This window comes from Gastrolobium bilobum, unplaced genomic scaffold (assembly GCF_033153095.1).
Source record: "Gastrolobium bilobum isolate Gb01-03AN ecotype WA unplaced genomic scaffold, APGP_CSIRO_Gbil_v1 utg10480, whole genome shotgun sequence".
Lineage (NCBI taxonomy): Eukaryota > Viridiplantae > Streptophyta > Magnoliopsida > Fabales > Fabaceae > Gastrolobium > Gastrolobium bilobum.
In genome coordinates, this window is record NW_026895182.1 from 22,007 (window position 1) to 33,133 (window position 11,127).

Sequence of the window (11,127 nt, forward strand, 5' to 3'; positions counted from 1 at the left end):
ATCAGGGGGCGTGTTGAGATATATAGTCCCACATTGATTGTAGGTTGTATGAGCAACTAATGTGGCCTTTATAAGACTTTGGACACTCTCATCCCTTGAGCTAGCTTTTTAGGTAGTGTATCTCAACATGTGTTAATATTTGTTAGATCCTACATTTGGAAAGTTGCTTGTGTGTTGGGAAAGGATATGGTGATGAAGGGAAACTACGCAAGCAAGCGACTCATCTAGATGATGGATTAGAAAGAATGGAAAGTGTAGACAGACAACAGAGACCATTTCTACTGGGGTCATCATGTGTTTATTATTCCTAGTTTACTTAATCCCCAAATTAGAATCACATGAAAGTTAGATAAGAATATGAAAGAATAGAAAAAGGTGAGGATGTGGATGACATATCTTATAAAAGAAAAATAAAATAGAGAGATAGAAGTTAAGGCACATATTGAACTAGAGGTGTTCTTATGTGAACTGATAGAAACCAAATAAGTATTACACTAAACATCACAAAAGCAAAAGACAAAAGCAATATACATTCAAAATGTGAAATATGACAAAAGATGTCTAGAAATTTTCCTTTGATTTGATTTGTGTCATAATTTTCTTTTCCACTAACAGGCACAGTGTGGATGCTCCTCCACCAATATATTTCAGATTTGAAGCTAACCCAATTAACTGTATTGAGCTATCACTCATTTCTCGTATTTGCATGTGAATGTGTTTAAGAGTAGAACTTGTAAGTCTTGGCCTCAATTATGATTGTCCTCAATCCTCCAATAGGTGATAAAATCATTAATAATAGGCCAAACACAATGCAGATCTGTAATCAATGGAGCAAAATATTAAACCTGGCTTAAAATGAAACCTATTAATGGGGAGAATATTTGAAACAAAAACCAAAATTAAACATACCCAGTTACTCCACCAAGAGAAGCTGAATCTCTTTGGTTTGTAGATTGCAAGCCACATGACACAGGGGAGCTGAAAATTTAAGTAAGAATATGAAAAGTTAAGAGAAAAGGTTTTATCCTAAGGATTCTTATTGGATTAAAATTTACTAATGGTGTTGGCTTACGAAGTATGTTGTTGGAGCAAAAGCAAATCCTCCAAAAAATCCTAGGAGGCCACCGAAAAATGGGAAGGTAATACCAAGGAACATTGTGAATGCTGAAAACAAAGAGAATGATATATTTTAATGCACAGAGCTATAAAAATGCAATGAACTTGTCAAAAAACAGAGACATTTGTTTCCATTAGGAAGAGTTCACTTACCCACATACAAATTACGTACAATAAAACGAAGTGTTCTGGTAGGTTGGAAATTCAACTTCTTCACCATCACAGTTTCAATCATGTCAAACACTGGCATTGCATAAATCTACATCAACAAAAATGAGTTAATTAGTCTTGGGGGCATTGCTTTTGAACCTGAAAGAAAGGTTGTTTTGAATAAGTACAAAGAATCAGAGAAATTGAATTCCACCTGATAACTTCCAATAACATGGATGACAACAAACATGTTAGCCATTGCAATAAGCCATTTTGGATTCTCTAAAGAGATGAGGATGTTGTCTTTAACTTCATTGCCAAAGATCCAGTAACCAATAAGAGCAACTGGGAAGTAACACAAAGCCACAACTATATAGGCAATAACTACTCCTCTCCACATAGGACCCTTGGATGGCTTTTCTGGTGTAGATGGAATTGTTGCTTGGATTTCTAGCACAACATTGTGTCCAGCATACGCAAAAGCCACATCTCCAAGGGCACTAAAGAAGTTAAAGACTTTTCCTGCTGTACTCTTAGCTTTGTAACTATAATGCACATCTTCTTGAACACCCTTATGAGCAGAAGCTGCCCAGGCAATTGTAGAGTAACTGTTGGACAATGTAAACATCAGAATCTAAGTTAACATGTTGAGGTTATGTTTCCTTGTTTATTTTCATTCAACCAGAAGACACTAAACTGGTTGAATATTGAAAAAGATAATAAAAGAATGTTATAGATTAAAATTAAAATTATGATTTGTACCTCAAAGACATGACTGCTGCTGCCAAAGATACACCAGAAATGGAGTTGAAGTTGGGTAGGTGAGACAGTACAAAGTGAACAGAGGCAAAAATCATAATGAAAAAGGTCAATTTGATCTTTTTGCAGCTGGAACACACGGTGTCATGGAACTTCTGCAATGATTTTCCCCCAGTGACCATATATACAATGTTCACCCCAATTTCAACCACAAGTTGTTGAGGCACCACAATATAAAGACCAAGCTTTTCACCAAAAGCATACTGACCCAGTTCATGGTATCTATCAAAACGTTTCCCCGGAACCATTTCATGCATCTCAACCATTTGCCATAGGGTGTATAAGGTGATGATCCATGAAAGGACTAGTACAGTCACACCAGGACCCCTGAAGAAGGCATTGTGATTCTCAAATCAACAAACACATAGTAAACAAAAATGAACCCCAAGAAGCATTGTTACTTAGAAATATTTCTAGTACTGTATCCAACTCACTCAATTAATGTACTAAAAGTTTTATAAAATTCAGAATATATGCAGTAAGCTTCTTTTTTCTTTTATACATGAATATCTTTAACAAGGAAAAGGTAAAATGGACGTTGGGTTTAAAAGATATATATACCATCCAAGCTCAGACATGGCATAAGGGAGACTGAGAACACCAGCTCCAACCATGGCAGTGACATTGTGGAAAGCTGAGTACCACCATTTTGCATTCCTTGAAGAAGTAATTGGAAGCCAGGCATCAATTGCCTTCTGTCTTTCTATTTCTTCTACAGTCTGTTTCATCAACAACGACAAATAAAATGAGTACGCCAAAAAAAAGAGAGTAAATTTTTCGTGGGGGATCAAGAAAAAAGTGAAACACAGAAAAGTCTTAGTTTGGAATCTTCTTATGAATGATGGGGCACCCAGTCCAACTCTAAAGTAATGGGGGACAAGAACCAAAATGCCATATTTTGGTTTTTTTTTTTTTAAGAAACATTTTGGTATTTTAATTGTCTAAATGTCAACAAAATATCACATTAGATGACCCATTGTCGGTCCTTTGCCATATATTATTTGGAACCCTTATTTCTGTAAGGGGGCGTTTGGTTAAAGAAATTTTTTTTGAATATTAAGGAAATATAATTGATAGGGAAATGGTTGGAAAGTGAGTTAGGTAGGAAAATTAAAAAAAAAAATTGTTTGGTTGAACGAAATTTTACTGGAAAAATTGAGTTAAAAATATTGAGAACATGTTTGGTTGAGATAAAATTTTGATGGGAAAATATGACAAAATTACAAAATAACCCTTATATATAAACCTCTACGATCATCACTTTTGAAATGGTTGGGGGTATTTCAATAACAAAGAAGGCACTAACTTGTTGACTTACCCATCCAAATGCAAAAACCACCTCAAAGGTGGTATTTTGAAACAAGGTTTTTCAACACAATTTGGACACACCACAAATTTCATGGGGAAATCACTTGCCTAGACAAATTTTTCATACTCTTCTACCAAACATGGCTTCATGCAATTCCCACCTTGACATACCCATCAATCTCATATGAAACCATCTACCAAACACCCCCTAACGGATTCTTATCTGGGCAACATAGGAGCATAAAAAAACGACTCCTTAACCCATTTGGGATTTTTACCCATTTAATTTTTAAATCTGGTATTTGATTCACGAGGTATTTATCAATGGTGGTCATCGAGCGCGAGGGGATCTAGTGTCACCGAGTGCCGTTAACATCCCTCGCGTCACTCGATGACCCTCATTGGTAGCAGCATTCATTGACGCGGGGGATGGTAGCAGCACTCATTGACGCTAGGTCCCCTCGCGTCACTCGATGACCCTCATTGGTAAATACCTTGAACCAAATACCAAATTGATAAATTAAAATTTCAAAAAACCCCAATTGTTCAAAGAGCCTAAAAAAACACTATATGTTTGTTATGCTTCTTGCGGATGAGTCCTGACTATTAGAAGCATCAGGTCTTAGACATTTTCTCATGTCTTATGTCCTGGCAAAACATGACAAATTAAGAGAAAAATTTCAATGGTCTCGGATCAACATTTATTCAATAGTTCGGACCAATCAAAATTATATAACTAATGAGAAGAGAGGAAAGAGAAGAAATAAAAAATAACTTTTGTCCAAATATCACCTCTTAAATGAAAGGATCACATAAGACTTGAAGTACCAAAAAAAATTCCACAAATTGAACCGCTACAATTAACAACGGATCCTCAAATATGATATTTTAACATTTTGTTTGTGACCCATGACATTTTGAAAATTAAAATGCCAAAACATGGCATTTTTGAAAATTAAAATGCCGAAAGAAGGCATTTTGGTCTTTGTCCCAAGTAATGGGGGTGTTTACGCGTGAAAGGCGTGACAGCATAAACTTTTTGAATGGGGCACCCAATGAAAGTGTGGAACGCGGTTGCAGAGGTTCCAAACTTTTTGGAAAGCACAGTATCAAGGATAAGTTCACTGCAGCCTCCTAACGTGCTTGTCTTTATTATTATTATTTTTATATTTTGATATATTGAGAAATTGAATATACATCCTATAATATAATTTTCCACGCCCCTCAAGCTAACCCTAATGACTTTTGTCTTTTTATTCTTATCCCGACCTTTGTGGATGGAATGACTTTGACTATTGCAATCATGAACTTGGCATAATAGAGCAAATTTTGTTAGGCTCAAATTCACTATATACTGTACTAAAAAAAAAATTCAGTATATCCATTTTCTTGAATATTTTTGCTAAATTGATGTGGTTGGGAAACGATTATAATAGCTTTAGGTTATGAATATACTTGCACCTAGAAGGAGATTCTCCTTCAATTGGCTCTAAGTTAGGCAAGAATGATGAAAAAAAGGTGATGGGTCATAATAGAAATAGAAAAATATCCCAACTAGTACTGTTGGCAACTATGCCACGTGAACACTTTTTTCTTGCGTTAAAAAAGCAAATAGATATATTCAGTACTCCAGTAGGCATCTAATCTTAGTTAAAATATCAAAGCTATAGTTAAAAATAATTAATAATAATAATTTATATATTTAAAATAAGGGTTCGCTTTTTCTCCAGTTATTGCAGATAAGTTATCAGCAGTAAGTCCAATACGACATCGTTTTGGGGCAAAAATCATAGTGTTTTTGTAATTTTAATTTATTTCAGGGTTATAATAGTCTTTATATTTATAATTTTTTAAGATTTCAATATTAAAACGATGTCGTTTTGAGAATAAATGCAGATGACTTATCTGCAGTAATTGCACAAACATTTTTCCCTTAAAATAATATCTAAAAATCTCTCAATAGAAACAAATATATGTAATTAAGACTCACGTATTCGTGTGGTTGTCAGTTATTTTATTAAACTAGTTTTCATTAATCGGTGCAGAAAATTTTCCGTTTTCAAAATGGGTACTGAAATAATTACGTTCATCGAAGACCTGTGAAATTTGACTAAGAAACACCCTAAAATAATTTTTAGAAGATAAGAAAAGTGAATAAGATGACACATTGAAACGACATATACATATATTCTGGTTTAGATTCATTAATATATTTAAAAAATGTTAACATATTAGTCAAGATTATAATTACTATCTCTTTTTCTTATTGTCTCTTACTATTAACTCTTAACCGTTAATTTTCGTTAATCTAACGGTTGTAATTAATTATTAATTTTCAATAAATTATAACCGTTAGATTAATGAAAATCAACAGTTAAGATTTGATAGTAAGATATTGTAAGAAAAAGATGTAGTAACTATAATTTCTTCCTAGTCAAATATGTATTAAAAAATATATATATTAATGACCAAAGAGTGTAGCCACACATTTAAAAATAATCGGAACAATTAAATATCAAAGATAATAATATTATGTTAGTATATATGTATGAAACCATGTGAAGCCACCAAGATAATAGGCACAATTAAATACCAAGCATATTAGTATTTTGTTACTTGTTAAGAACCTATTGGAATCAGAATGAAGTTTTGGTCAAATATAGCTAAGAGCCAGGACACACCCACATGCAATTGGTACTCCTGGTCTTCTACCTAGTCTATGGTTTTTGCTTAGAACTAGAAAAACAAAAGATAACATTAAGCGAAAAGGTGTGTGCTGTCAAGTTTGCATTTAACCCTTATCACGTGTATCTTGAAGACCCTTTAACAGCTAAGACAAAAAAAAGGGTTTCCGCTATTAACGAAGGGTTAATCTTTTTTCATGTTCATATTACATGAGAAAATATTAATATCATACACACATAAAGTAGAGAAGAGAAAATAGAGAAGAGAGAAAAAATATAGAATAGGCTCTATCTTTGATTTACGTGTACAGGAGAAAAATATTTTCTCACGAGAAAATATTAACCCATTAATGAAATACCTCGTGAAAGTGTCGATATTTCCCGGCCAAAGAAAGTGGTAAGGGAACAGGAGATAGAAACCTCAACGAAGTAGTTTCAGAAAGGACAAAGAATAGGATTCTACCAAGTATTTTTCCGCTTAGTAATTTGATTTCGGGTTTGATTCTCTTTGTCTCAGAAATTGAGACTCTCCATAATCGAATCCACTACTTTAAGCATTGCAATCTTGGGATATTTTTGACACTGGACTAACAACACTATTAAGTCTTTTTAAGATTGAAATAAGGTATATTTTTGGTTTTGATTTCATGTCAGCAGAAACCAAGACAGAGTAATGAAAACCAGATGCAGATAATCAAAGATAAAATTGCTAAAGATAAAAGAGAGACAGAGAGACATACAGAATTTTTGGGATAAGAGTTAAAGTCATCTGTTGCCTGAGTTCCCATAATAACTTGAAAAGAAGTGAAGAAAGATGTTGCAACTGCTGCACAGAAGATTGCTATGAAAAATGGGCCTCGGAATGTGTCTCTGTTTGGAAGAGAAGTTCACTTTCCTATAGAGAGCGGGTCTGAGAGTTATTGAAGAACTTAAGAAGAGAAGAAACTCTTATATAGAAGTGTACGTTTACACACCCTTTTTTTTTTTTATATTCGGAAGTGTGTAGGATACTGTAACTTTATTTTAAAGAATATGTCTCTCACTGTGTAACATGATGTATCCCTGTATTGACTTTTAAACGTGGAATAGTTAGTTGCTCTCTATTATTAGCAAATTGACAAAATAAAGTCTTCGGAGATAGCCAATTGTGAAAATATGTCGCAATTTCAACTTTCAACGTATCAGCACAATCAAACTTAGCTGTGTTCTTAAAATGATGTGGAGTTTTCAATGGCGGAAAGTTCGTAGAATTAGTCGTTCACAGCCGGAGGTTTTCCGTGTTCACATTCACTCTGAATCATAAAAATAATATACGGTGATGCTAGAAAAAAAAAAATTCAGTACAATTGAAGTATTGAAAATTCAGTGTATTATATTATATTAAAGTTGAAAAAAAATTGCATTTATCTACTCATTCCTTTATAATTAATGTTTCGTGTCCATTTATTTCTACTCTTACTATGGTACTCGGGATGGTGTATGTCACGAAATCCTTTTACTAATTTAATCACGAATGACGTGTGAAAGGTATCACAGGCTAAGAGAAAGAGAAAGAAAGTGATTTGTATTGAAAACTGAATTATGAAAAACTTGAATACAGTTTACACTGACACATCCTTTTATATACATCAATACTGAAAGCTAATCTGTTGTAACCAATAAGCTAGATTTACGAAAACTAAACAAGATCAGTTAATGACAGTTAATAGTTAATATTGTTATACTTTCATTCCCTCACAAACTCATTCTTGGAGGAATGAAGAGTGAGTTTGTCTCTGAAGTCAATGAACTTGGAACTAGATATAGCCTTTGTCAAACCATCTGCAATTTGATTAACTGAGGGAATATGGTGCACAACAATAGAACCATTAAGTATTTTCTCTCGAACAAAGTATAAGTCAAGCTCAAAATGTTTTGTCCGAGAATGGAATAGAGGATTTGCAGTGAGGAGAACTGCACCTAGATTACCACAGAAGATTTGAGGAGTTTTGATAGCAACAATCTTTAACTCAGATAGTAGAGATCGAATCCAAGTTAGTTCAGCTACTGTAGCTGCTAAGCATCTGTACTCCGCCTCTGTGCTTGATCGACTAACTACAGCTTGTTTCTTTGATGACCAGGATACTAGATTCCCCCCTAGAAAGACGCAAAAACTAGAAGTTAAGCGTCTATCATCAACATCTAAACCCCAATCTGAATCACAATAAGCTACCAATTGGGGTTGAGGAGATGATTTAATGGTTAAACCAATATCAGATGTGCCATGAAGATAACGCAGAATTCGCTTGACAGCTTTCCAATGAGAGTCCAGAGGAGTATGCATAAATTGACATACTTTGTTGACTGGAAATGTGATGTCTGGACGCGATATTGTGACATATTGAAGTGTTCCTACAATGGATCGATACAGTGAAGGATTGTCAAAGGGAAGTCCATCATGTATTGAGAGTCTTGAGCTGGATACCATTGGAGTTGGCAGTGATTTGCAATCAGCAAGACCTGCTTTAGAGAGCAAATGACTAATATATTTAGATTGTGACAGATGAAGTTAGCCATTAGGTATTGACTTTGCTTCAATGCCCAGAAAATAGTGGAGAGCTCCAAGGTCTTTAAGAGAAAATACAACATTGAGAGATTGAATGAGAGATGAAATAACAGTTGTTGAAGATCCAGTGATCAGTATGTCATCAACATAGATGAGTACATAAGTGGTCGCAGAGTTTTTAAATGAAACAAACATAGAGGAATCACATTTTGTAGCATGAAATCCAAGATGGTAGAGTGTGGTGCTAAGCTTTTCAAACCAAGCTCTTGGGGCTTGTTTTAGACCATATAAAGCTTTGTCCAATCGACAAACAAGATTAAAGTTACTAGAGATGAAACCTGGTGGTTGTTCCATGAACACTTCCTCATGTAATTCACGATTGAGGAATGCATTATTGACATCAATTTGTCTTATATGCCAGCTATTGGAAATAGCAAGTGTGAGAATAATTCGAATGGTCACTGGTTTGACAACTGGACTAAACGTTTTAGCATAATCAAAGCCTTCACTCTGGTGGAATCCCTTTGCAACTAATCTTGCTTTGTATTTGAGGATTGAGCCATATGGGTTGTATTTAATACGAAAAACCCATTTGCATCCAATAGATTTTCTGCTAATAGGAAGATTCATAAGAGTCCAGGTTTTTTTTTCATGAGAGCTGCATATTCCTCCTTCATAGCATTTAACCAATGAGGTTGTGTCAGAGCTTGAGCTACATTGGTTGGTTCTAAGGATGCTCTAAAAATATGTGGCTTGAAAATTCCAGCCTTTGCTCTAGTAACCATAGAATGTTGGTAAGGCAGAGGTGCTGCTGTTGAAGGTGGTGGTGCTGAGAGCACTGCAACATAAGTTGGAGATGCTATAGGTGCTGAGTTATTAGTAGACCTGCAGGATGAACTTGAAGTAGATTGTACAGTAGGTGAATTATGATTAATAGCGTCAGTATCAATTGTAACATGTGAATCACTCAATGGATGAATAATGGGAATTATTGGAACAATATTTATAGGAGAGGAAGAAGATGAGTTTGTTGGAGGTGGATTGACTGATATGTGTTTGAAAGGGAACTAGTTTTCATCAAGATAACATGAGGAGTAATTATTATTTTTCCACTAGATGTAAGGCATTTGTAGCCTTTGTGATAGGGACTTTAGCCAAGGAAAGTACACAATGCAGATCTGTAATCAAGTTTATGGGTATTGTATGGTCTTAGGTAAGGGTAACAAGCACATCCAAATATTTTTAAAGTGTTGTAATCTGGTTGTTTTGCAAAAAGTAACTGATAAGGAGAGATATTTCCAAGATTTTGTGATGGAAGGATATTAATAATGAATGAGGCTATGATAAAAGCATCTTCCCAAAACTTTTGTGGTAAGGAGGAATTAGCTAGCATGGTTAGACCTGTTTCTACAACATGTCTATGTTTACGTTCAGGAGTGCCATTTTATTGATGGACATATAGACATGAAAGTCGATGGATAATGCCATGGGTATGAAGGAAAGGTTTGAGGGCTAAATATTCTTTTGCATTGTCAGTTTGTAAAGCTTTAAGTTTTGTGTTTAGTTGGAGTTCAGACATGGTTTTGAATTGGGCAAATATGGTTGCTTTTTGGGATCTGACACGAATTGGGTAAAGCCAAGTAAATCTGCTAAAAGCATCAACAAAACATATATAGTATCTTGAGCCATGAATACTATTTATTGGAGTTGGACCCCAAATATCAGAGTAAACAAGTTCCAAAGGACTGTTATATTCATTACTTGAACGTGAAAAGGGCGATTGGTGCATTTTGCCCATACAACAAGAACCACATATAGTTTTTGGTACATTTTGAAATGGTATTTTACATTGAGTAAGAACAGATTTTACAGTAGAAATGGAAGTATGTCCTAGTCTAATATGCCATAGCTCAAGATTGGACATTGAATGTCATTTATTTATGTCATTATTGGCTTCTGTATGAACTTGATAAGCAAAATGCTTTGGAGCTTGAATTGTTTTTGCTCCTTCGAAAGGATATAGACCATCTTTAAGTTTTCATTGGAGAAGAATCTCCTTGGTGGCCCGTGATTTAACAAAGCAACTTTTAGCATGAAACTCGAAAAATACATCATGATCTTGAGCAAATTGTGAGACACTGAGAAGATTCTTTGATAAACTAGGAACATGAAGTAAGTTGTTCAAAGGAAAAGATAATGAATTGGATGAGGAATGTAATATAGAGTGACCAACATGTTCAATTTGTATACCTGCTCCATTACCTACATGAACTGTGTCATGGCCTCTGTAAACTAATTTTGATATCAGACTGGATTCATCTAGAGTGAAGTGATTTGTTGCACTTGAATCTGGATAACAGGTAGGATCAAAAGCTGTGAAGTAATCAAATGTATCATCTTGAATTGAGAAATTAGTTTCAGCAACATTTGCTTCAAATCGAGGTCCAGATGATTCTCCACGTTCTGATCTGCTTTGCTGTTGAAAAGGACTTGGATAGGTTTGAT

General features: G+C 34.6%; 1 protein-coding gene across 1 annotated transcript; it reads right to left on the reverse strand.

The window, feature by feature from the left end:
* Positions 1-456: 456 nt before the first annotated feature.
* LOC133298670 (lysine histidine transporter 1-like) lies at positions 457-6,970 on the reverse strand. Its single transcript, XM_061498001.1, has 8 exons — positions 6,818-6,970; positions 2,647-2,804; positions 2,029-2,412; positions 1,481-1,874; positions 1,270-1,375; positions 1,073-1,164; positions 910-978; positions 457-817 (listed from the first exon to the last, which is right to left on the reverse strand). The coding sequence occupies exons 1-8, from the start codon at positions 6,863-6,865 to the stop codon at positions 719-721; spliced, it is 1,350 nt and encodes a 449-aa protein (XP_061353985.1). The 5' UTR covers positions 6,866-6,970; the 3' UTR covers positions 457-718.
* Between the last annotated feature and the right edge of the window lie 4,157 nt (positions 6,971-11,127).

What these genes read in the sequence shown, in the direction of transcription:
- LOC133298670 (XM_061498001.1), bottom strand. Translation starts at nt 6,865, where the DNA reads ATGGGAACTCAGGCAACAGATGACTTTAACTCTTATCCCAAAAATTCT. An exon ending in ACTCTTATCCCAAAAATTCT is followed by an intron (nt 2,805 to 6,817) that starts GTATGTCTCTCT and finishes TTGATGAAACAG; the next exon opens with ACTGTAGAAGAAATAGAAAG. An exon ending in TTGCTCCAACAACATACTTC is followed by an intron (nt 979 to 1,072) that starts GTAAGCCAACAC and finishes TTAAATTTTCAG; the next exon opens with CTCCCCTGTGTCATGTGGCT.